Raw genomic sequence first — 27144 nt, forward strand, 5'->3', positions numbered from 1 at the left:
CTGTCTGAAATTAAAGGGAAAGGGCACCAAGATACCTGTAAAAATTTATTGTATCCAATTTTCTTTTTGTTTTGGACTGAATTAATCCTTTTTCAGGACCTGATGCCTCTGTTAAAATATATGTGTATATATTAATTAGATCTTTATTTTGCCCATTGATTCTGTTAGGAGGTCTCGCTTAGGGGATATTTGGATGTTTGTTTTTCCTTGGAATACTCTCCTTTAACTGCTATTCTCACCCCATGTTCATTAACCAGCTGCAGTCTGGATAACTTTTCAGTTATATGAATAGTCATTACTGAAAAATGTTCTGCTTGGTTTTAGGTTTCATTTGGATGATGGAGTAGCTCTGTGAAAACATGAGCCAGTAGTATGCTGGAGCAGTGTTTTGTCAGTACTGATGCCATTCCTCCTGATACTGTCAGACATACAAAGTCTCAGCCTCAATGTCTCATGGAACTGAGGCAACTTATATAGATCTCACTCTTTTTTTTTTTTCTTTTTCCAAATTAAATCCTCATGACTGCTGAAAATAGCTTTAAAACATTATACAAATGCACTCTAAAGACTTGGAAACCAGAAAAGCAATCTTTTTGCATTTAGCTCAATGATATTTGAAGCCTTTTTTGTGATGGTTTTGGATCTGGTTTATATGTTTTGAATTCCTCTCTGCATACTGATAGGAAGGGGAACCATAGCTATGTCCTAAAGCAGCTGCAGACTGCTTTGTAGATTACAGATATCTTCCCCCTAGACAGCTGATTTTCACACTGATCCATGAAAATAATTTTTAAAAATTTAAAATTTAGAATGTTTAGATTTAATCACAGTTTGAGAAAGGAATCATACATTCATACATCATACATTTGTTTGTAGGTGAACATACTGCAACTCATGCTTCAAGATTCACAGGGTCTGAAGTCCGTCTAGGCTCTGTATGCACTCAGAACAGTGCTCTTCCACTTGCTTCAGGGAACCTGCCTTGGGCTGAGTAATCTAGCCACCTTCATGTCAAAAACACATGCAACAGCTGCCTTAAAATAAATTTTCTAAGAAAAAAAAAAAAAAAGGCTGAACACAGGATCTAAAGAAGACAGTTCTGGTTAGGGATTCAGCAGCTCACGGACTTGTTAGGATTTCTGTGCTCAGTGTATGAATTTCTACTCCAAAAACAAAACTCTTAATTTTTTACCATTAACAAAGTAGGTTTTGCCCTGTTATATTAGCAAATTTCTATTTTCCCTTAATGATTCATTGAAGTATTTCAAAATATTAAGAAAAATATATTTTTATGACTAATTCAAGGAAAAATATTTTTATATTTGTGTATTTCTGCATATTCCTCTTCCTAGGGACATATTAACTAGACCCACACCCTAGTCAAAGATAAGGCATTTCAATGAGCTGAGGGCTTATAAATTTTCTTTACAAATTTAAATCAAATCAAATCTGATCTCAAAAGAATTTCATGATTCATTCCAGTGAGAATTAATATAAAAGTTTAGGGCCAGGCTGACACAGACAGATTGGTTTACACCATCTAGGACACAATCTGCAATGCCTCTTTGTTTTCTATTACAGAACAAAAAGTAAAATAATCCTTCACTGTTGCATTGACTCACCAAGCAAAAACAAAAAAAAACATGGGGCAGGATTTTGTTGGTCCTTGTATTTTGTCAAAAGGACACCAAGTAGGTCATGGCATCATATTGTCTTATCCGGAAATATAACACAGTCTCACCTGTTGCTTGTGCTGGTACCTCAAGTGCATCTCCAAAGCAAGATGCAAAAACAAAGAAACAACAAAAGAATTACAAAGAGAATAAATTACATTTTATTGTAAATCTTTCTGTCTGACAAAATACACACTGCTGTAGAGGATTAGAAGGTGATAGCATCAGTCTATTAGCTTGGAGACTAGAGTAAAATGGTTTTCAAAATTCTGTATTTATTTCTTCAGAACTGAATTTGGTTATTTAGCATTATGGTCACCAAATCTTTTGGGCTTTTTTATTTTGTCTCCATATCTGACCGACGCTGTTCACTTTAACATCATGAATTTGCCATTTACATAAGCCAGGATAGAAAAATCTACAAGATGCATACATTCTGATTAACTGTGTAGATCAGAGAAGTTGGTTTTAGAGTGTTTTGAAAAAAAAAAAAAAAAAAAAATCAGCCATGCTTAATGAAGCACAAAGAAATGTGGTTTTTTGCGTGTGTTTGTTTTGGTTTTTTTTTTGGGGGGGGGGGTGTTGTTGTTGTTGTTGTTTTACTAGTTTAATTTATGATAATTGATGCAGTCCTTTGATGTGCAAGGTTATTGCTGGTGGGAAGGAGCTTTACTGAGGAAGGAAAGTAAAGGAGCTGGAAAGAGGTGGGAAGGGGGGACACCAGCTCAATCAGGACAAATTCTAGTGGAGACCTTTGCCAAAGAGTGTTTTCATAATTACTCAAGAAAAAGTTTTTGGGACCAGGGTCTGAGAATTCATTTGATGAACATAGAAAATACAGCATTTCACACTTAAGTGACCAACCTCACAAACACAGTGTATTTACACTGATTTGCTCACTGCTCCCACTTTACATGTTTTTCATGTACTTTTGTTTCTAGAGACAATTTGAAGACCTTTATGGATCTACTTTTCTAATCTTGTCATTTACCAAGTCTTTTTACTTACCCGCACCTTAGGCATCAGATACTTGAATAGTTGCATACAGTCCTCTGTCTCTTCTTGGTGAAGCCAGTCTGATTTCTGTACCTGAATTCACATAGGGCTGAATGGAAGAATATTGTTTTTTTCTGGAGTATTTTTTTCCCCTTCATGTCTTATGCTATGTCTGTCTGAACTACTTCAGCTGCAGAAGACTCTATTTTAGGAAAAAGTTCAATAAATCTCTTTGTAGCTGAAAATGTTGGAGGGTTATTCAGGATCACTTTACCAGTACCTGATAATTTCTGTTCTTCGCATCATGTCTTCTACAAGCTTTGAGATTAACTTGGCACTATGATATTTCTCTTATACTATACACAGCCTTACAGAAACAAGATGTATTTGGGTTGTTTCCTACTCATTGTGATATAAGGTTGTATAAGTCATCTGTGTCAGTGGCTTCGTATTAACTGAAACCTTGCCCTCTTAAATAGACATGTTTAGATGTCTCTGTATAAATAAATAAATCAGTAGGAGATAGTTCTGATCTAGTCCTGACAGGTCTAGCCTTAATTAGAAACAGTTTTTTAGTAGTTTTCTAATTACAGACAGCTATTCATGAGATGAACAAAAAATGATAAAAGGCATATAAAATGCACAAAACTTAGGAATGAAACATGAAAACCTGTGGGAAGTGTGCATGTTCAGTCCAGAGAAATATCTGATAGTAAGCTTTATTGTCTCTCCAGATGTAAAAGTATTTTACTGCACAAAAGAAACCAACTACTCTCAATGGTCAGAAAAAACTATGTAGGGAATAATCAGTTAAATACTATGCAAATTTGTATATTTAAGTGCATGTTTATACTGTAATTTATAGATATATATATATAAAGTGCAAGTGGGTTTGCACAACTTTAGCAGGTAACTTTAGTTTCTATCAACCTCCCAAAGAATAACTTTCAACAGATGTATTTAAACCAGGATTTAGAAACCTCTCCAGCACTTTAGGGGTTCTATGCAATGAGCAATGGGCTAGATTTAAATCTAGTTTATACTGCTGTACATAGGTAATAACAGTAGTTATTATATCTGTCTTCTATTTCCAGACATGTAGGATGCAGGATAATCATGTTCACCACTTGGGGTTTGTTTTATTTCCTGTCATTGTTTCTGCTTTCTCATTATTTTTTAAGTTTTTGGTGGCTCCAACACTGGGGGCCTTGCTAGAATTTCTAGGATGTATTGTAGCTTATATATTGATAACACTAACAGTACTGAACTTTGGACTTTAAAAAATTATTTATTTTTTTTAATCTGTCCAAAGGAAATCAAATCTAACTGTAATGCCTTTAGAGAGAATGCTAGGGTTAAGATCCCTCTTGTCCTCCCTCATTGCCCAAGGAGTATCATAGCCCTGGCTGTGCAATGCTTGAGCTGCAGCCGGACACAGAGAGAGGTCTCTTGGCTGCTGAGCAGCACTTGGGATGAGAGGGGTACTTGAAGCTGAGACTCCCATTCCCTGTGTCTGTCCTTCTGCTGCCAGGGCAGCACTGAAAGAGCACAAAGCCTTCCTCCACTTCAGCAAAGCTGCTGTGAGCAGGAGCTCTTTGGCTTTTTGTACTTGTGGAGGGCATACAAGACCTGGGTGCTTTGGAGTTGAGATGGAGACGTGCATTTAGTTTCCTGGGGTCTAAGTCTGCACAGCTCCCTGCTTAGGGTACAGGTTTTTGGATCACCTAACCTTTGGTCTAACCTTTCTCACACCTTGTGCCAGGCACCTGGCTCTTGGTTTTTAATTTTACATCATGTGCATAACTTTTATGGTTTTCTGTGCTCTCTTTGCAGGTGCCTAAGTCCTAGCATTATTTTTTACTACCAAATAATGCATCTTTCCATTAAGCACCTGTTTTTTAAAGGATGCTTTTGTTTGTTTTGACATAAAACATGCTTGAAGAAAAGTGGACTGTATTCAATTCTTTGACTTTAAATATTTCCAGTAACAAAAACAAGGAAATGCTTATCAATTATTTCCCCATGTGACCCAGCAAGAATTCGTACTGAATATCAGTATCTCAGGTAAAGTACAGATTGATTCTTGGAGCCTAATTTGTGAGATTTATTGACAATACAGCATGCCACTAGTTATAATGGACTCCTATTCATTATACAGTTGATAATTCAACAAGTAGCTGATTCTAATTTTCAGTGTTAGTTATAACATTAAAGCTAACTTTATTAGCCTAACAGGGACATTTAAATACAATTAACCTTAGTTTTTTAAGTGGAATGTGCGACTTCAGCTATTAAACTTCAGTTCTACTTTAGCAGCTCCAGGGCATCAGATATGAAGCTCCTGAATTCTGGCACCTTATTAGCACAAGGCAGGCTATTCAACAAAGAAACCCAAGGTTTGATCTTTCTGTGCACTTATGGCTTTACTTCTATGGGTAACCTCATACATCAATGAAGCTTCTTTCTTTTAATAAGTTTCAGGATCAGGCTGTAAGTTCTTATTGTGGTAAAGAATGGCATAGGCCAGTATCTAATTAAAGAATTGCAAACCTCTTGATGATCTACAGAGAGAGGATTCATTTTAGAGTATTGCCATTAAAAAAATATAGGTGGCTATTCAGACTGTGCCCACTTTCTAGGGCTCCAAATTCAGGCATGTGTTTCTACAAAGGAGAGGTTAGAAAAGGTTTCAAAGCAGATCAAAAAGTTGCCTGATGGTTCATCTTTGCAGCACTAAGCCTGCCGGGTGTTCTGCACAGATTCAATATCTGAACTCTGAAAGTACAGACATAGCTTTGCATGCATTACACTAGCCATGTTTTCAGTAGGGCTTTACAAATTGCCTGATCCAGGGTAGGCCTTTTCTGGAAGCTCTTTAATCCTTCTAACATTTGCATAATGATCTCAATTCTGCAATACTTGTGTGACAGTATTTAGAAACTTTTCTGACTTACATTAATAATTGTACAAGAATAATGGAATACCAAATTTACTTTATTATCTTTTCAGACTGAGAATACAATGTATTTCTTAATGCTTAAAAAAAGTATGGGGCAAAATTCACTCCTGATGTAATCCCAGTGGCATCTGTAGAGCTAAATGAGGTGTCCATTGACCAACAAATTAAATGACAAATTGATCTCATGTATGTAGCAAACATTATCTGATGTTTAATTTTTGTTATCTGCTTGGTGTTTAACACATGAGAGTTTGAGTATGACTTTTATTTCTGGCAGTACTTCTCCCTACAAACTCACTGTAGGGTTTCTCATGCCTCAGCTATGCTTTCTTGACCTGGCATCTCGTCATAAGCATATCATGTGAATTATGTGTCTTGATGAGTAGGTCATGTTTATATATGCAGTGATTTGTACTCACTATCCATGAATCCTTAAATGAATGAAATAAAATAATTACCTAGCTAATACCTTATTTCTCCTAAGTGAAATTACTGCTCCTAAGTTATTACTCTTAAGTGTAGTAGATATCCTACATTTTGTTTTTTGAGTAACATCAGAAATTTTGTAATCTTCTTTGTTTACTGTGATAAAAGAAGAGTTCAGGTTAACAAAAAGGTTTATACGGTATTTTAAATACTTATTCTTCATAAAATATCTACAGTGACCTTTACAAATGATTAAAATGTTGTCTTGGTTCCTGTGTGATAGAGGTGTGTATTCTGAAGTCCCAATTTTATAGCATATTATGAATTAATTAGAAGAGAGACTGTGAGAAGCAATGAAGAGTATTAAAGTGGCACTGATGGGAGATACTATCTGACTCCTTAAATTATCTTTGCAACAGCTTAAGGCTTATCTTGCATAAGCATGCATGTAGCACCTTACAACATTGTGTAAGCAACTCATCCCGGTTCAGCTCCACAGAGCTGTTTCATCCTATGCTTGAGTATCTCTCAAAAGAGAGGACAAGATGAAAAAAAACACTGTTACCTACCAGCATACAACACAGCTGTGGTGACCAGCTGTTTGTTTCTTACTAAAGCCAACAGGGTACTTGCAACTCACTGGTGGATGCTTTTTTCCCACCAGCTCCAGCAGCAGACCAACACAGTGCTGTAATTTTGGCCCAGGCGGGCAGCTGGAGACCTATGAAGCATATGAATTTTATAGCTGTATTTAGACTGTGAAACCTTCAGGATGGAGACTCTCCTTGTATCAGTGATATCAGCTTTGTATCAGTGTTGGGGCAGATGGCTTGAAAGTTTTGCAGAGGAAAAGGATCTGGCAATGTTGGTTGATGCTCACCTGAACGTGAGCCGGCAATGTGCCCAGGTGGCCAAGAAGGCCAATGGCATCCTGGCTTGTGTCAGGAATTGTGTAGCCAGCAGGAGCAGGGAGGTGATCGTCCCCCTGTACTCTGCTCTGGTGAGGCCACACCCCAAGTATTGCATTCGGTTTTGGGCCCCTCACTACAAGAAGGACATTGAGGCCCTGGAGTGTGTCCAGAGAAGGGCTACAAAGCTGGTAAAGGGCCTGGAGCACAAGTCCTGTGAGGAGCGGCTGAGGGAACTGGGGTCATTTAGTCTGGAGAAGAGGGGGCTCAGGGGAGACCTCCTTGCTCTCTGCAACTACCTGAAAGGAAGGTGTGGGGAGCTGGGGGTCGGCCTCTTCTCACCCAGGTAACTAGAGGGAATGGTGTCAAGTTGTGCTAGGGGAGGTTTAGTTTGGAAATTAGGAGACATTTCTTCTTAGAAAGAGTATTCAGGCATTGCAACAGGTTACCCAGGAATGTGGTGGCATCACCAAACCTGGGGGTATTTAAGGAAAGGTTGGACTTGGTGCTCTGGGACACGGTTTAGTGGTAATAAGGAGTTGACTGGACCAGATGATCCTAGAGGTCTTTTTCAACCTCTATGATTCGATTTACATTCTCTTCTATTCTAGGCCTCTTCTATTCTATTCTTGGCCTTTTCTGTACTGACAAAGGGTGTCACGCAGGTGTGTATTGTGAACAGTGAATAATCACATAATTTTCTCTATTTTCAGGAGATTTGTCCTTACCAAGATGAGAGTCATTCCTAAAGGAGCTTTTGCAGGACTTCATGACCTAGAGAAAATGTATGTATTGTATCAATATTTACTAGGAAACAACCATTTTACTTCAAAAAACAGTTTCTAGATGCTGCTCCTTTTACTGCCTGTAAGCAGCTCCAGTCTCTGAACTCAACCTAGTTTCATCTTTCTGTATTTTTTTATTTAAAAAAAAAAAATAATAATAATTTATGTTCCAAAACACTGTTGTCATAAATACATTTTCATATCAACAAGTGGGCAGTCTTTGGTCAAAGGCCAGCAGGGAGTGTCATTGCAATCACACTCAAAGAGTTGTGCTCAATGGTTTGACGTCCAGATGGAGATCAGTGATAAGTGGTGTTGCTCAGCAGTTGGTATAGGGACTGGCACTGTTTAATATCTTTGTTGGTGACTTGGAGAGTGGGATTGAGTGTGCCGTTAGCAAGTTTGTGGAAAATGTTAAGCTACGTGTTGCAGTTAGCACAACGGAGGGAGGACTTGAGACATGGGCCTATGTGAACATCATGAAGTTGAACGAGGCAAAGTCCAAGGTCTTGCACCTGGGTCAGGGTAATCCCAAACAGTAATAAAGGCTGGAAAATGAGTGGATTGAAAGCAGCCATTAAGAGAAGTGCTTGAATTGATGAAAAACTCAACATAAGCCAGCAATGCACACTTGCAGCCCAGAAAGCCAACCATATTTTGTGCTGCATCAAAAGAAGCATGAACAGTAGGTCAAGGGAGGCAATTCTTCCACTCTACCCTGCTCTTTTTAGACTGTTCTTATCTGTATTACTTACTGTATTCAGCTCTGGAGTCCCCAGGACTTGAACCTTGGAAGTGTCATGGACCTGTAGGAGTGAGTCCAGAGAAGGGCCACAAGGATGATCAGAGGACTTAAGCAAGTCTCCTATAAAGAGAGGCTGAGGGAATTGGGGTTGTTCAACCTAGAGAAGGAAAAGCCCTGGGGAAACCTTATAATGGTCTTTCAGTACCTAAAAGGGGCTACAGGAAAACTGGGGAGGAACTCTTTACCAGGGAGTGTAGTGATAGGACAAGGGGTAATGGCTTTTAACTAAAAGAGGGTAGGTTTAGATTAGATACTACCAGGAGATTCTTTACTGTGAGGGTGGTGAAGCACTGGAAAAGGTTGCCCAGAGAAATTGTGGATGCCCTATCCCTGGAAGTTTTCAAGGTCAGGCTGGATAAGGCTTTGAGCAACCTGGTCTCATGGAAGGTGTTCCTGCCCATGGCAGGGGGGGGCTGAAACTAGATGATCTTTAAGGTCCCTTACAACTGAAACCTTTCTATGATTCTATGAATTAATAAATGAAGTGCCAGAAGATCATGGGAAACTGATTAATTTGAGATTTTTCTAATAGATCACAATAAATCAATGAAAGATTAGGGAGGAAAGTACTGCTATTTGTAACAGGTAAACCAGTTCTAAAGAATAAAAAGTACTGTTCATGTTTAGAGCCAGCTGGGAGGATGTGAGAAGTTCTTTGCAGATGATAGTTCTGAAAATCTTAGCACATAAAGAGAGGAAGCGTTTAATTTTAGTGATAAACCTGAAGATATAATTATGAGCGCTCTTGATGAACAGATGTATCAGGTACCCATTAGTCTATTATGGAAGTATTGCAGCCCTCCACCACTAGTGTGATCATATGTTTCTTGATATTTTTTTAGCTACAGAAAAATCCATGGGTTAACTGGTGCTAGCACCAGAAAAGATAACAGTCACCATCAAATCTGAACTATTCTGGGGCACGTATGTTTTTTTCTAAATTATTTCATCTGTAAACAACTCACATTTTGTTTAGAAATGTATCCAGTATTTGCACTCTTACTGGAGAGGATCACAAATATGTTGTTTGTCCAAAAGGGGAGAAAGGAGTCCAAGTAGGAGTAGGGAAATACACCTTAATATTTTATCTTTTCATTCTCTCTCTGTAAGGGCAAAATATCTTTAATTTTTATCTTTTTTTTATCTTTAATTACTCAGAAACCATATGTCAGATATGTATGAAGTTAACGATCACATTGAATACGATGTCTCTTAAGTGGTGATTTATTGTTGACCAAAAAAATTGCATATGGATGTGAGGTAAATTTGAAAATGTATCAATGTGCTATTAGTATCTGGAAGAGAAATGGGGACAGGCAGTTTATAGCAAAATATCCTTGAAAATAAAAGTGTGATAAATATGTAAATGAAACCAATCAACATCAACAAAGAATGCAGTATTTGCAAATGGTGTGGCAAACAGATAAAATTTGAAAATGATCACAAATCCAAAACCTAACCCATAAAACATTTATCAGAAATATTCATGATAATGTAGGGCAAAAAAAAAGTGTGCAATCAAATGATATATTTGCATATAAAAACTGAGTCTTTGTATGAAAGCCTCTTTTTTCTTACAAGATCATGCACAAAAAGGAAGTTTAAAGCAAACTGCAGTTTATTTAAGGAACAGAGCTATTAATAATGTGATATCTCCATGTGGTAAAATGTAGATAGCCTGATGTACACAAATGAGATACTTCAATGTACTGCACGTAAGTGTTCGCACAGAACTAAATAGATTAAAAATTAGGAGAGTGACAATATATCCCGAGTGTTTTACTGATGAAAAACAGTATCTTATGAAACCCAAAATATCTGTATATGTTTTCATCAGTTATCATCTCTAGTTGATTTCCAACAGTGTTTCTGAGAATGGGTAGGTTTTAAGGTTCACAAATTGCAGGGAATGGTCATCTTTAGAATCATCCACAGGGGATGAGCTAGTTAAGTACAAGTTAAGTCAGAGATGAGTCCTCTATAAGAATCTTAGGTCTTTTTTGTTTATATTCAAAGCAAACGAAGGTTTTTGAATACGGTCACTAAAAATGTCTGGTTTTCAAAGAAAAATCATTCAATAAGTTTTTTAATTGTTCGTGCTTTCTTTATGCATTGCTGTTTCATCCTATGCATCCAAACAACTGAAAACCTTTAACAAATGTTTTTTGCCACAAAAGGTTGAATATTTCCAGTCAGGTGTTTTCAGTCAGGCTCCAGTCATGGTACCCATGGAAGATCTTGTTTGTTTTCCATTTGTACTGTCCAAGGAATCTCCAATATGGACAGTAGAAACCATAAATTCGTATGGAAAAAACTAGTGTGACTTCAACATGGAGAATCTGATCTGCCCTCCTTGTGAAGCTACAGTTTTAGCTACAGATCAAAATCTTTGGGTTTTCATCACATGCCAAATACAGATATTGAGGGAAGAAGAAAATTGTCACTGGAAAACTTCTACCATTTTGTGATTTTTAAAAGAATGAGAGCCCATTAAAAGCAACTCCAGCTTGTCTTTTTCTTCTTGCCCATCTAAAGTCCTTCAGATACTGAAAAAATATAAAGTGTCCATCCTGCAGACTGTCATGGACAAATATTTTCCAGGAAAAAGATCTTCTTTTGTTAAACAAAATGCTCTAAGACATGAAATAAATTGGCAGATTGTGATTTTAAGAGATTTCTCTTAATAATGGTGTAACTTAAGTTTTCTTACTGAAAACTATTTCAGAAACCCACAGGTCTGAGGAGCAGCCTAACCAGCTTATTGCTTTTATCTCTGCGACTTCTACACAGCTTTGAGTTCCTGTTAATTTAACAAATAGGTGTTCAGGGAAGCAGCTTTGTTATTATAAGTTTAGTTTTCTGCTAAGAAGTCTTGGCCAAGACTAAGCTGGACCATGGCTGCTTTTCTAGACTCCTGCTCAACCAACGTATTTACACACCACCAGAACTGATTAATTCTTCAGTTACTAAAATAAAAAGCAATGCCAGACAGGCAAATAACTGGCAAAATCAATTCAGCATACTCTGCAGCTGCTATGTCATCTTCAACCTGCACTGAAAGTGCTTAACTTGGAGAAGAGAAAGCCTGAAGCAATACTGAAATCTCATTTTTCTCTTGCTAAGTTTCCTATGGATTCTACAATGTAGCAAATTTTTGAATGTTGTTTTAACAATGCGTGACTCAGGCATCATATTTATAGGGAATTTGGTCTGATCCTTAGCGGCTGAACTAATGATGGGGAGAATTAGGATATATTGTTATTACTCTAGGGAAAGGTGAATGCCTTGGTCCCACTTGGAAAAATCAATTGTCAGAAATGCCTGGCGCTAAGTATTAGATTTTATTTCAAGTCTTGGGGTGAGTGTGGTGGAGCAGAGAAGAAGAGGGATGGTGACTAGTAAACCTTAGCCAAAGAAGCTAGAGAACAATCGCATCTCTGAGTCATCATGTGGATGATAGAAGCAGTCTGAGGATGCTGGTCTCCCTTGGCTGTTGAAATACCCCTTTAATGATTTTTGGAGGACAAACCAAGTCTGACATAGGATTTTGTCATGTTCCTGCTCTGTGTCATCAAGGAAAGATACTCAGCGTATCCAGCTTTCTATGAACAGTGATATTGTTGTGAAGAGATAGTATTGCCTTACCCTGTGCAAGCCAAATAGCCTTTCCTTTTGTATTCTGAAGCACAATCTCCTTGAAAATTTGTTGACAGTTATTTCTTCTTTTGAAAGGTTTAAGCTAAAAAATAGTGCTTTACTTCATCATTTGCTATCAAATCTAACTTGTGTGCAACCCAAGGAAATTCAACCATGTGGATGAAAAATTTCTTGAACTACAAGACATCACAGAAAAACACCTTTATTGACTTTATTTTGTAATTTGCATTAATGGGAGAATTAATGGGAGAAGTGGTTTTCTTTTACATTTCTGGCAACAGCACATTTTATGGACATGAGCCATACTGTGATCATCGGAGCTTGATGAGCTAGATCCTTTATGAGAGCTCTGAAAATCCTGGAAAGTATTAAATCTTTTAGAGTTGAGGGAATCTGCTAGAGTTGACAGTCCTGGAAACTGAAGTCTTCTGTCCATGGAAGACAGAGATTATGTAAGCACTAGCTATCTATAGCATCCACATGAATTTGTAGAGAAAATATCTCTGGATCATATATTTATTTCATCACTCAGTGCATTCAAGATTTTATGGTTTGTTCTTTGTTTATTTGTTTTTGGTTTTGCTGGCACTGTTGACCCACTGATAGTTCGTATGTACAGATGCTGTCGGTCTACTGTGACCTGGATACATGGGCACCAGCTTATTTCATATATGAAAATCAATCTGATATAATGCCAAAATCTTTCCCATTTGCTCTGTAGGCTAAAAGGCAGGTCATGCATTCCTTTTCAAAATTAATTATCATACAGTGTCCAAACCAAAGTGAAGTACTTGAGAATTGTGAAGATTCCTCAGGAGAGTAATTTGAGACATGCTAAATCAAGGTGCTCAATCAATGTATTACTTGCTTCCCCTGAACAGGGAAGGAACAAAGTTCTTCATTTGATTGTAAAAGTGTTATCAGGAGACTCTGGTATAGTGGAAAGTCTCACTGACCATAAGTCTTTGCTTTATTTAGCAAATTTAAGCAACCTGGCAAATTGGTGGACTCACAGTCCATACCTTCTTCAATAGTAGCCATCAGAGCTACCTGGGATAGCAACTGGCTAAGGGATGTCCTCTGCTCCTGAAAGTGGTTTCAGTCAGCCCAGACATGGTTCTGTAACACTTGGCAGCATATAGCTCAGGAAGAGGAGAAAGAAGGGATTGGGAGGCAGAAACTCTGTGATCACCTAAGGATGAGTTTATGTCTTCTGGTCAAAAGAAAGCTTGTCAGCATGCTGCAGTTTCTCCAATTTTTCTTGCACAGTGTATTGTGTTCTGCCTCGTTCATTATGTGAGAGGTAGTGATTAAATATGATCATTGAAATTCTTCTGAGAAAATGGATAGGATTCAATGTAGTCAAGACATTTGGAACTTGGTTCTAGTCAGGAGCTCTTTTCCATCTTTCATTGTATCCACTGGAAAAATCTGTTGCCCCCCTCCCCTCCCTGCCCTGAGAGGGAAAAAAAAAAAAAAAAGAATTTGCAGGCGCTGCTGTGATATGCAAATTAAATAGTGCATGTATATATAAAAAAATTATTCCTAAGGTGGAAAGGAGAAAAGGGGACACAGTGCAATTTGAGTATCAAAATATGTACTGAATCAGGTAAGGATCATACTTTGGTAATAAATACTCCAGGGTATATTCTCAAAGTGTAACTCCGTGGATATTGAATTCTTATCTATATTAGAGGAAATTATGCGTAACATTCTGCAGATTAGGGGCATGTCATGAAAATAAGTATGCTACTGAATTCTTTTAAATGAGTCTAAATATGCATTTTCTGTTAGGGAACAGGGAACTACAGTTCAAAAATACTAAAGCCAGTAATTAGCAGAAGCAAAGAAATTCAAAGTTCAGGCTGACATCCCAAAGAATAAATCTTTCATTAGGGCCACTTTTATGATATGAGGTTTTGCACTCCCTCTCCTTGGTCTAATCCTGTGTGAAGCAGCAGCATCTAAAGACTGCTCAGCATCACACACTGGTATGAGGACCGTGATAAATCACATGAATTTTGCAGGATCCTGCAGGTGAACTCACAAGTCTCAGAAGCCCCTGACACAGTTGACTATCCACATTGAACAGTGATCCATGATTTTGAACTCTCTCTTGTCTGTGTTGGAGTGTTTGCTTGCACTTCAGGCCTCTGGTTCAGCAGAAAAAATCATGTAAAGAAGCTTATCCTGCACTGTATGCATTCATTAGCCCAACAGTGTCCAGGGTTTCAGTCTTCATTTCCCCATTGCTATGCTCTGCCCTTTGAAATGGGTTCCCATAAATGGGGTTTGATGGGGAGCACCCATGATATGTTCTGACAGAACACCTGCAACATATCATCAGTGGAGGAGCTGGGCAAAGCACCGCATTTTGCTGTTGTTTCTCAGTGAGTGGCTTAGACACATTTCCTTCTAGCATGAATGCTGTTACTTCAAATGACTATTCTCCAGCCTCTGCAAATATCATCTGCGGACAACAAATTTTAGTGTTTGATATGAAAACATATGAGGCCTGTTATATCCTTAATTAAATTTATTTTCTGAAAGTAGAAGCTGTGCCTTGTGTTCTAAATACAATAAGTAATGAACCAAGACCATTTTTTTATATTCTAATCTATAAATGTTTTGCTGCATCCTTGCCTAGCATTTTGCTTTTCCTTGCCAAGGCTTATCTGTGGAAGAGATCTTACATGCTATAATTGTTGTCACCCCTTGCACAGTTACAAAAAAGTGAAGTAGACATTTAATATCCATGTCAGTGACTCACTGCTGATGTCAAAGAGCAGAGATTTTAATTACAGCTTTGTAATACTTCAGTAAATGCATAACCTGATCTCAATCTTTTGATAATGCTTTAATGGAACAAAATCACAAATAAAATTAAAGTACTTAAAAGAAGAAGCTAGGAAATGTAAAATCAGTTCATAGTGTCCATATAAGAATTTTCTAACTTTCCAATTTAAAATGTCCCTGAGAATCATACTAATATGGTTCGTGTATGATTTTAATTGAAATATGTTAGACTGCAAAAAACAGAGTATTCTTTCTGTGTGGTTAAGTATCTCAATGCTTGCTGATACAAAGATTTTCCATGGTAAAATCGAGGAAAGGAAATGTAAAGGAGTTGCAAGAGGATTATTATAAAAAGGTTTCTATCTACAATAAATAAATAAATAAATAAATAAATAAAATCCACCAACAACAACAACAACAAAACAGTGCAATTCTGTAAGCAAACAGTGCAATTCTGAAAGAACTCAAACACATGCATTGAGAATGTCACAGAGGTTTCACTTCACTTGGCTGTTAGATCGAACATGTAAGCAAATTCACCTCGTCTGCCTGACAGACTTGCTGGTGGGGGTCTATGGTTCCTGATGCACCACAGTGCTGTTTCAGTGCGAGTCTTTTGGAATTTGGTTGATGGCATATCCCAAAAGGCATAGTAGTGCCATATCCTTCCAGGTATATCCAGCCTCTGGGTTTGCTTTAAAAAGTACTGCTACTGAAATAAATAAATAAAAGTATGCATTTTAAAAGCAAGATAGGGTTTTTTCATTATCAATGTTTTTTATGATTTTTTCTATTAGTCTTATTTGTGTGTGTTTCTAACTGCAACAGTGAGTGCAAAAGGTGTGACCTAGATGACACTATGCCTGACTTATTTTAGATGGGATTTTATTCAGTATTTATTGTTACCATTACTAAATGTTTTTTATTAGAAAGAGGAAAGTTGGCACCAGATTAGAAATGGTAATTCAATTTGAGGATGACTTCAGGAACATCTTCCCATATTAATTTTATCTAGCTTTTCCATTTATTTTAGAAATAATGCGAGTGGAATTGGCATGTTGCAATGAAGAATTGCTTCCCATTGCTCTACAAATGCTGATACAAACCTCAGCATTTATGGAAAACAAATATTGAGATGAAGTCAAGACATTTATTTTCTAAGCAGGAGATGTTGATTCTCTGACAACACTATATTGCACAGCCTTTATTTCTATTATGCCAAATGATTGATGTGGATTTAATCATTAGTTTGATGGCTGTTTTGCTCAGTGGAGAGGCAGTTGAGCATTTCATCATTATTAGTGAGCTGCATTTTGATTTTTCTATAAGACACTGCTAGCCTCAATTCATCCCAGGTGGAAATCCAGTTTCATTGTGCCCATTGTTTGCTTTGTGACCAAGCCAAGAACAATTTGCATACAAAATACAGTGAATATTTGTGTTGATTTTTTAAGCAGGAATATGTTTTTGATGAAGATCTCCATATACGTGCTTCATCCTTTAAAAAATAAGGAGTAATAAAGAGTGGTACCATTTGTGAGTAAACTAAACATGAAAGAATATATATATATGTAAGTATGTATATACACACATGCATACCTGTATATGTATATATGTTTATATATAGGAGTCTGGAAATGATTTCAGTTGTTAGGATTTAGAATGAAAGAAAGAAACCAAGCCAGAAAATATTTTGAATGTTTAAGGGAGCCAACGCAGCAGATGGAAATTACAAACAAATGTGAGAGAAATGCAGAATGTTGAAAAGCTATTGGTGTCTGTGTGTTTTTCAATGTAGTCAGCAGAGAATTAGAAGCTGGGGACAGTAACAGGCTGGAGTCTTTCCCCGGTCAGAACTTTGTCCCTGAGAGCTGCTAACATCAATTACTGAAGGAGGACATTCAAGAGAACATTTCTGTAACAATTACAGAGTAGTTCTCCAGATGGAGAATACATTTTGTCCATCTCCTGGGGTGCTTTCTACTCTGAGGAGGAGAAATGCATGTAATAAATGATAAGGAATAGCTGTCCAGTGGCGATACTCAGCACAAACTCCTTGAATGGTCTCTCTGTGTTGCCTTTGTGCTGTGAATTTTCACCACTAATACAGGGAATAATGCAGAATTTCACTGGTGAACTAAAGTAAAATAGTCTTTGTTATTTGGAAGCATGATTTAGTTCTGTCTTGTTTGTCTATTCAAGAGCACAGAGATTTACATCTTTATGTGGAAATGTTTATCCTTTCTATGAAGTGAAGATTCTCATTAGACATGTCAGATTCTTTTGATAGTCTTGTTGTTTATTTTGAATGAGATTTTATGGTTATGTTTTTCAGCTTTGTCTTCCATAGCTTTAAGACTTCTTGTGCTAGATTCTTAAGATTTTGGCTTTTCTCACCTGCTCTGTTTGAACAAACAAGTGGGATACAGTGGAATGGATTTGGTTATTTACTTCTGTTCTCAATTAGATGATGCTCCTTAGGGAAAGTGACAGTGGCAGAGCTCCCTGGAGGAATTGGGATTGGGCATTCCACTTGTAGGCGAATGAGAACATTCAAAGGGGAGCAGCTTTGAGGTACTACAAGTAGAAGGAATTTTGCAAGCAGAGGTGGAAATGTGCCACTTTGAGACTGCACTGGGGAGCAATATCCAGTGATGAACAGGTTTTAAAGGAGGTCTGAGCAGAGCTTACTGCCACTTGGAATAAGTCATTGAGGAACTCTAACCCTTCTCCAAAGGCTCTGGAAGTAAGGGGAGGGTGTTTAAACACTTTTAAGTTCTCTTCCACCTAGCCTCAATTTCCTTTGAGGTTTTTCTGCTTTATAGTTAAGTATCCTTGTTTATATTTTAATAAAAACTGCCTTTTTTGAGCTAAAAAGCCTTTTATTCTTCTTTGGATCATTCTATACAAAGGAAGGTCAAAACAGATTGTATCAAAGCTCACAACTTGAAGTGCTGTCGTACAGCACTATCCAGATTTCCTTGCCATTACATTTTCACTGTGTGCAGCGTCTTTGCTCCTCCATTCCCTGAGCCCAAATCTCTGTGCAGAGCTGAGCTGCAGTAGAGAGGTTATCCCCAGCAGAAGAACAGAGGGCAGAGCCAAATGGCAGGACATTTTTACAAAGAGGCAAGTAAATAGATCACAGCACATCTGTGACAGCCTCCTGCCTCAGTATAATTGACAACACACACTGTTTATTTAAAAATAAGCTTTTTTTGCCTGTGTTTCTTGGTAGCAGATGTAGAAGTGCTAACAAGTAAAGTGGCTTTTCATGAACCTTCATCTGTCAGTACGAAGGAGCCTGTTTTGTGTTCCCTAGGCCCAGAATACCTCTGAAAAGCACATCATGTTTTCATCCAACTGTGCTGCCAGGCACAGAGCTTTCAGAGTAAGAGGGAACATGTTAACAGTTGAAAAAGATGGTAAAAATGATGGGAAAATTTGTCAGTGATGTGCAATCACTCAGGTCACTAGAGGAAGGACTTCCTAATGCAATGTCATCTGAGCACTGAACTTGCTTAAATCCCATTCCTGTGTACTGTTCATTCTCACCTTGTTCCAGGTTTCAAGTATCCTTCCCACATAGAAATGCTGATTACAAATGTAGGGACACTGATAAAAATCTGTGACATATTTATTCTTGCTTTATTATGGTGTGAGGTCAACATCAGTCCCAAAAATGTAAGCATAAGGTATCTTTTTGTCTGAAAATCTAAGAATGTTTCTATTCTCCTTGGTTTGTGAATATGCTGATGATTTAAAAGTTTTCTGTAGTTAGGTAAATGGCAAGGTTCTCCATTGCCGTGACTTCTTTTGTTCATTGGAGAGTGAGTAACAGCAGAATAGCAACCATCCACTGGGGGAGATTGTCCAGGAGTCTGCTCATTCTCTTCCAGCCATTATTGGCTCTCAGTAGCCTTTTTTAAAATCTATTGAGCTTACTCCAGCAATGACCTTGTCTAATCATATTGATTGTTACTAACTGAAGGCTAATTAGGAAGCGAGTTGCTATGGTAATTCTTGAGTCATATATATAAAGAGAAAATACAACTAAAACCACTGGTGCATGGTGACTATTAACATAGTTAAACAAATTAAAAAATATAATTCATTCAGATTAATTCTGGCATTCAAATGAAGATACAGTATACAACAAGAAAGTTTTTCCCTTGCTACCAAACTTTACTCTTTTGTAGTCATTTTGTTCTTTTATTTGTCTGTTGTGAATTATGCATAATTTTAGGACCATAGGACAAAGTAGAGTTTGGGTTGTTCTTCCTTGTTCCCCCATCCTTCCTCCCACACAAAATATGTCACAACAAGCTTCCTATGACAGAAGGATGACTCAGGAAAAGGGTAGTAGGACTCGGAACCCCCAGAATTCTAGGTCACTTTTCATATCCGGTCTGTATATGTGTGATCGATGGTGTATTTTCAAATGGGTAGGTTGGTGGATTGCATACCATGAAATGCCGATCTCAGATTGTACCCTCAGGAGATGTGATTCATTACAAGGTGTGGCTGTTGCAGCCAGCTTTAATCAAAAGCCTTCTTTGGCCAAGTTTTGCAATGTGTCTGCAAAAGAGCTGGTCACTCAGTGGGTGACCAAGCTCCACTGTGGGACACTGTGGGAAGGTTGAATTATTTCAGCTGTGCTGTGGCTCATTTTCGGATAGATGGAGGATTTCATCAGTCATATCTAATAAAGTCTTTCCATCTTACTTTTAACTAAATGTGACCCAAAGGAAAACCAAGAGCTTTCTTCCCAATTTAATGGGAGTTCTCTTTCTCCTCGTATGGCACCTTACTCACCAGTCATGTCACGCACAACATTTAACTCTCCTACTGAGTCTTCATCTCCATCTGCAGATCTTTAAGAAGAAGGAAAATAAACGAGCATGCACCTGTTGCTACTCTTCTGGACCATTTGAATGAGGAGGCAAAACATATCTAGGAGAATCAATGAACTGGATGGGATATGGGAATGTACTGAGTTCAGGTAGTACTCGAGTGAGTGTGAGTTTCGTGGCCTCTCTCAGTCTTCACTATATGACCTTACCAGCAGCTAAAGAAAAAAGTGAGCAGAAATGCAGCCACTGTTAGCATGAAACTATCAGTAGGTCTCATAAATAAATCTCTTTTGTTAGTTGGGACTTGTGTGTTTATAGAGTTGTATTCATTTAACTGAAACTGAGATATAAAATTGATGACTATGAAGTGTATGCCACCTAAACAAAAGAAAAGGAGAGAGAGAGAGAGTAGAAGCTTATTGATTACGATCAACTAAATCTGAATAAAACAACACTAACAATGAAATGAAAGCATATAATTGGAGGTTTTGCATGGTCCTTCAGTTAAATAGGTGCCACTGTAGAAATAAGTCCCAAGCCTACCATTTTGAAGTACTCACTTCATTCTACCAGCAGTTTAACGCACAGGGATGCCACAGGTTAAAAGCCCGTGTACTTACCTGCTACTTAATCCATCCAAACCAAAGGCTACCAGCTGAGAATGGGAAACAAGGGATTCACCTGGGAAATCTTTTCCCTTCCATGTCTCTTAGCCAGAGCAATGTTGCAGAGGTATCTTCAAACTAGTAGAAATAATATAATGAAACCACATTGCCTTGACTGTCAAATTATTCTGTGTAGAAAAACAAAGTATTTGTTATTCTTGCTGTTTACTTTCTGTTTATTGTACATTCCTGCATGTAAGAAAAATACAATCCTCTCCAGGGATCCACTCTAAATCCTTAGGGCTTTGGGTAACTTCAAGATAGAGGATATTTCAGAGGGAGATCTGATGATGTTCCATAATATGCGTTATATTTGTTTCCTCATTTTCTTGTGAAAACAAGCTGCTCTAGACTCAAAATACATGTTGGTGTTTGTTTTTTTTTTAGTATGACGAAAAAGCACTATAGTACTTACCTTATTGTTTTTAATTTGGTATTTAACATACACAAAACATTCATTTAAATCTGAAAGCTAAATTGTTCTCAGAGGATTGCTTTCAAGTGTCTTCACTTCTGTGTCTCTTTGTGTATTGAGCTGTGTGGTTTCTAGAGACAATACTTATTTTAAATTACAGAAAAATTATACAACTCTCTAAAATTTAGAATGTTAGTGTAAATACAGATCCAATATATTAAAATCAATGGATTTCCATGCCTTCTACAGTAAAGTGTGAAATCTTCTTCAGTCTCAACCAAAGAAATGATAGTAATCAGAAATCATGCACTTCATTTTCCTTTTTTTTTTTTTTTAATTGTATTTCATCAACACAATTTTTCCAAATGGTATTTTTTGTGGTTTGGGATATCTTCTGCTTTCTCTTTTTTTTTTTTTTTTCCTCCCTTATCAGTAATTTTATTTTTTTTTAATGTTTTACTGGAAACAAGAAAGGTTTTGCCAGGCTTGTGTGGTGTGAGTACACTGCAAGTCCCAGTTTGTTTACACTGTTACAGAAAGCCAGACAGAAAAATGTCATAAGTATATGCAGTGCAGTACAGCAGGGGAAGAGATACAGCAACTTCCAAGGACAGCATCATTTCTGTATTCAAACCACATTTCTCAATCAGCCTCCTCAGTTAAGCTGTGTGGCTAGAGAGGAGTATCCCACTCACTTTTCCCTTGATGAAGGAGGAAAAACTACTTCAGATAAGGTTTTCTGCATCATCTCTATCTTCAACTTCTTTCTGTCTCCAGTTAGCCATGACACAGGATTATGTGGAGAAGAGCTCCCAGGGAGACCAAAGTGGTCTTACCTAGGAGAAACAGATCACTTCCTAGCATCAGGAGTTGCCTTTTCAAAGGTTGCACCTTATTCCTCTGAAGACTTCTCTGGAGGAATTGGTACTGAAGACTTCTGAAAGGGCTGAGTCCAGCCTGAGGAGCTTCTTTTGAAAGCACTGTAGCTGCAGATGGTAACAGGAAGCCCTTGTTTGTCTAAACTTTCTCCAAATATGAGGTTACACAGCATAGTTGTGCCACAAACTCTCATAAACAAAGTTCATGAGCATCTTCCCTGTAAATGGAGTTAGACGTGCAGAAAGGCTCCTGCTCACTAATAATAGCAAGTAAGCACCATCATGCGGCTATTATTTTTATTGCTTTTTTTTTTAATATTCTGTGTATAAACACACAAATACATACAATACAATATATTAATATATTGGATTTTCAGACAAGTTATATGACATAATTCCTTCCCCCCATGAAGACTTTCATACCTGTGTGCAGTTTTGCAGTGTTTGCAAGTGAAGAGGATTATTTATGCCAGGGAAATTCAGGTGGAACATGTGATTTTCCTGGGAGCAAAAGTTTCATAGTGGAGATCTGATCAGTTATTTGTCAAATAAGACTCTAGATTACTGAATCAGGCTCCTCTTTGCTGTCATTAGCTGCTTGGAAAAAAAAAAAAAAAAGATTAGGGATTGTATGTAATTCCCATTTTTGTATAGTGTGACATCTGTATGTCTTCCAAGAGAGAACCTGCAGATTTGGGCTTACTGATGATTTTTGTCTGCTTTTGATAGAACAGTTGCCTCAATCAGGTAAGTCATCCTCATTACATGTTTGTTTTGTAAAGCTTTTGACTAAGTAGCTTTTTTTCTGGTGTTCATGTTTTCCATGGTATTCTGTTGCAAAGAGGGGTTTGGATTTAACTTTGGAAGCATAGTAGATCCCTTTACCAAGTAGGTTATATCTGAGTGCACCAATCAAGCAAATATTTATTCAGTAGGGTCTTGGCTGAATCTGGAGCCAAAGCTCAAAAATAAGTTTGTGGGGTCAAGCCTTCATTAGACAGAAAATAGAAGAATATTAAGCAGTTTTTATGGAAGGAATAAATGAACACAAAGACAAATCAAGACAGAAGGAAATCTCTGTGATAGAAAAATATATTTTGCAGGAATTGTGGAACTCTGACTAAGAGAGGCCTAAATCCCTTCAAGAAGACATTTGGAAGATGTAGTGGATGAAGCAGCTGCAAGATAATGTCTGTATTCATAATTATATTTAACATTAGCCAATCTATCTTTCTAATGATAGGTCAGGAGGATTTATTTTCATTGAAGTGGGTGTAACATACTGCATGATGCTCTGGCAAATATTCAGGGTCTTCTCATAAGACCAAGAACATCTTTATTGCCATAACTGAGGAGTAAGAGAGTTTCTTTTTACAATTTTCCCCTCTTAGATATAAAGTTTATTTGTGCATTTGTGAGACACTTGTTATTCTGGATGTCTTCATTTCTGTAAGGCATTGGAGTTAGTAATGAACAGATCTCTGGGGGCATCTCCTTTGTGTGTCTGCTTGCTGAAAACTTTTTAAAACTGGCTGTTAAAGTGTCCAGGAATATCTGCTTCAAGATGGTCTCTTTTGAAAGGCTTTGGGTCCTGTAAGCCAAAGTCCAAGACAATATTCCTATTGATACTTCCCTAAAATGAGTTTGAACTGTAGTTTGCTACAGGAAGAGTATTGGGGTCAGGCAAGTGTCAGTCTTCTCTGGAGCAAGGCTTCCAGTTTCTTCATTCAGCTGCTTTCCTGGTTGATTATCCCCAGCATAATTTTCTCATCTGCCCAGGTCATTCTCAATAAAACTATTCATCATTAGCTGACTACCAAAGCCAGGAAAGAAGCAATAAAAGATAAGTGGCAATAAACACTGCTAGCCCATTTCCATGGGAGTTATGAGGCAGGCATAATGCTTGTGTCAGCATCTCTGAATGAGGAGGACCCTTTCTCAGCTGAACAACCACCTTCTTTACCACCAGGGTCTCAAGATCCTCTGGGGCCCATCACATCTGAGAAAGAAGTACCACTGCTAGGGTGGGTGCTTATATTTTCAAGGAATCTTTCTGCCTTTCCTACAAGCTTTCACAGTCAATGTAAAACTCTAGTGGCTTCATCACCTTCCCCACAGCAGTTTGGTTGTTGGTCAGCCAGGATGCTGGGGCAACAGGTATATTTATCTCCCAAGTGGCTGGGCAGCACCAGGGTACAAACATCTTTCTCTGTGCCACCAGCTATGATCGGGAGGACAGAGTTTATGTTTCATCTCCTCCAGAGGAGGTCCAGGCAGGGCCTCTCTCTCTTTCTAAATGCTTCAGAAAGAGACTCCCAATATATACGGAGGATCTCGTATGAACATATGAAACCTAAATCTCAACACCTGCATGGGTATTGCTTATTAAGTACTTTTGCTTTATAGCTACTACTCAGCCATTTTCCCTGTAGTTTGCACCTTCCAAAACTGCACACATGGCCACAATAACTCCCAGTCCACTGCAAGCAGAGTCACATCAGCATTCCTCTATTAAGAGCAGCCTGGAACTGCTTACTCAAAAAAAAAGTGGAGATTTGGAGTTTAATTTTAGACCAAGAGAGCAGCCACAGGGTAGCAGCTCTCCATCCCAAATGTGAAGTAGAGAGTTGGTGGTGCAAGGTCAGCATGTATACTGCTGGCTCCAAGCCCTGGAGCCTTCTTTCTGCTGAAGGCTGCCATTTCCTCCAAAGACCTGATCCTGGTTTGTTTGACTTGCAAGGCTTCATTCCTTTTCAGCTTTACTGGCAATAAACTAAAATTAGTATAATACATCCCCACAGCTCTAGAGTATGAGATATCTATCCCCCCCAAAACTATACTGATTATAAAATCAATTCTTATGATGATGTGGCTTCTGTGGCTGGACTTGGTCATTATCAGCTCCAATTCTGCAGACTAATCACACGCTTTTTCAGACTAGAGAGACCAATTTAATACTGTTACATGGACAATTAATTTAATGCAACCAAACTCTCAAAAGACTTTCATCTGGATTGCTGGCATGATGCTAAAGTACTGATAGAATTAAAAACCCCTTTGCTTCAGTCAGCCATGTGGAAATTTACATTTTATTTTTCCCATGCCTGAACTGATTTACTTGAGAATATGGTGTGGTACCCTTTGGAGAAGGCAGGAAGGCACAGTTTTGGCGCCTCCTGATAATCTCCTTCAAAGACTTACGTATAGACTATTTTGTTCTAAGTGTGAAATCAGTATTAATACTCAGCTGGCTAAATGGGCATTGCACTTAGTCAGGTCAGTATGCCATGTGTGTGTATCTTCAGAAAAGTAAAGAGATGATGAGAAGAGTCAGTGTTTGAATTCATTTTTTGAAATGTCAATAACTACTAAGATATATTAGCCTGTAACTCCCTGGTGTTCAATAAATCATAGTAGGGAGACAAGTTTTTCATGTTCACAAGGACAGTGGCAGGATAAAGTGTCAAGTATCTATTTTTAAAAGGTTAAAATTCTCTAATACTTTTAAGAAAAATAACCTTTCTTTTGTAACCTGTCTAAATCAATGTAGTAGTATTTTGCTGTCACCATAGAGGGAAGTTTTCAAAAGGTGATTCCAGATTTGCCTGGTTTTGAACAGACCAAAACAAATAAGAGCTCTTCAGTCTTCCACACTGAGACTGACATACCAGTGCTGAGTGTCTAATTTTTCATTTCAGACACATCACAAGCTGTTCCCAGGGGTGCTCACCCAATGAATCCTGGGTGGGATTTTCCGTGTGACACCAGCTACTGCTAATTCCTTCTTAAACTTGGCTTAAATTTTTGAATCACTAAAATCTATGAGTAAAACCAACCTGAAAAATTGCCTGATATAACTGCAGAAGTACTCTAAAGAATATGTATATCTAAAGGAAGGAAAAATAAAATATAAAATAAAATAAAATATAAAATAAAATAAAATAAAATAAAATAAAATAAAATAAAATAAAATAAAATGTTGGCTTTCTTACCACCACCACCTTTTCTGTTAAATCAATGCAAAGCTATTGGTTTTTTTGTAATACAGAGTGCCAAGGGAGGTCACTTGCACTGGGGAAGTGGTACCTGGTACCTGTAGCATCAATGGTTTCCACATCATGATCTATGTTAAACATCTATCTCTCTCTAGAATCCCAGAGTCATAGAGTCATAGAAAAACTCAAGTTGGAAGGACCCTCAAAAGATCATCAGGTCCAACCTTCCATAAGAAAAGGGAGCTTGTCTTAGAAGAGATTACTTAGCACCCCATCCAATTGCATCTTGAAAACCTCCACCACATTCCTGGAGAGGTTGTTCCGGTGATGGATTGTTCTCGCTGTAAAAATTTCTTTCTTCTATCAAGATGAAAGAAAGAATTGCTTCTCCTGGTGCAATTTGTATCCATTGCCCCTTGACTTATCCATGTGGCTTCTTGTGAAGAGAGACCATCCACCCACTCTGTAGCCACCAGTTAAGTACTGCAACACTGTGACGAGGTCCGTCCTGAGCCTCCTTTTCTCCAAGGTGAAAAGACCTAACTACTTTAGTCCTTCCATCCTCATAGGACAGGTTCTCCAGCCTTTAGATCATCTTTGTGGCCCTCATTTGGACTCTCTCCAGTCTGTCTGCATCTTTTTTGATTTGTGGGGACCAGAACTGGACACAGTAATCCAGGTGTGGCCTGGCAAGCACTGAGTAGAGAGGGATGATTGCATTTCTGTCTCTGCCAGCACTGTCCCTGTGGATACATGCCAGGATCTGATTTACCTTCATTTCTGTAGTGGCACACCCTGTATATGGAAACACACACAAGTATGTTTTTAAATAACACTTTTTCTATTGGGGAAGAAATTGCCCTATCCCTGTCTATGTGCCCCACACTGATCCTGAAAGACATTTTTCTCATAATAGACAAATAAATACCCGGTCTTTTATTCTTACATTAATTTAAAATGTGAGATCACTTGGCAGTGAGACCATTAGTTTGTGAATTTAATGTAGTCTTGCTTTCGCTGTAAGATTTTGATTGGTTTAAGAGACTTCTTTAGAGGACTGCAAAGAAACTGGCATGAACTATAAATTCCTTGCTAATAGAATTGTTTAAAAGGCCATTTCAATGTATCTCGATTTTTATAGATGGTGCTTGGCATGCAGCTAGCTTGAAGGAGAGTATTTCCTATGCCTCATGCTGGGCTCTGTCGCAGATGTCATCGAAGCTGCAGTACCAGCCCTGCCTGAGGGCAGTTTTGCAGGCAGGTCATCTTCCTCTTCATTTTCCTGCTCTCTCCTTCCTCTGACTATTGCACATTGAAACACTGCACTACAATC

General features: G+C 37.9%; 1 protein-coding gene across 5 annotated transcripts in view; it reads left to right on the forward strand.

Moving 5' to 3' along the window:
• FSHR (follicle stimulating hormone receptor) overlaps nt 1-27144 on the forward strand; it is a 156433-nt gene that overhangs the window by 99138 nt on the left and 30151 nt on the right. For 4 of the 5 annotated variants that reach the window (XM_021267214.4, XM_021267215.4, XM_021267212.4 and 1 more), the window contains exon 2: nt 7676-7747. The exons of the other annotated variant lie outside the window; for it this stretch is intronic. In XM_021267214.4, coding sequence (XP_021122889.4) covers nt 7676-7747 — 72 coding nt within the window. The remainder of the gene's footprint in view (nt 1-7675; nt 7748-27144) is intronic. 5 annotated transcript variants of the gene reach the window in all.

This window comes from Anas platyrhynchos, chromosome 3 (assembly GCF_047663525.1).
Source record: "Anas platyrhynchos isolate ZD024472 breed Pekin duck chromosome 3, IASCAAS_PekinDuck_T2T, whole genome shotgun sequence".
NCBI classification, from domain to species: domain Eukaryota; kingdom Metazoa; phylum Chordata; class Aves; order Anseriformes; family Anatidae; genus Anas; species Anas platyrhynchos.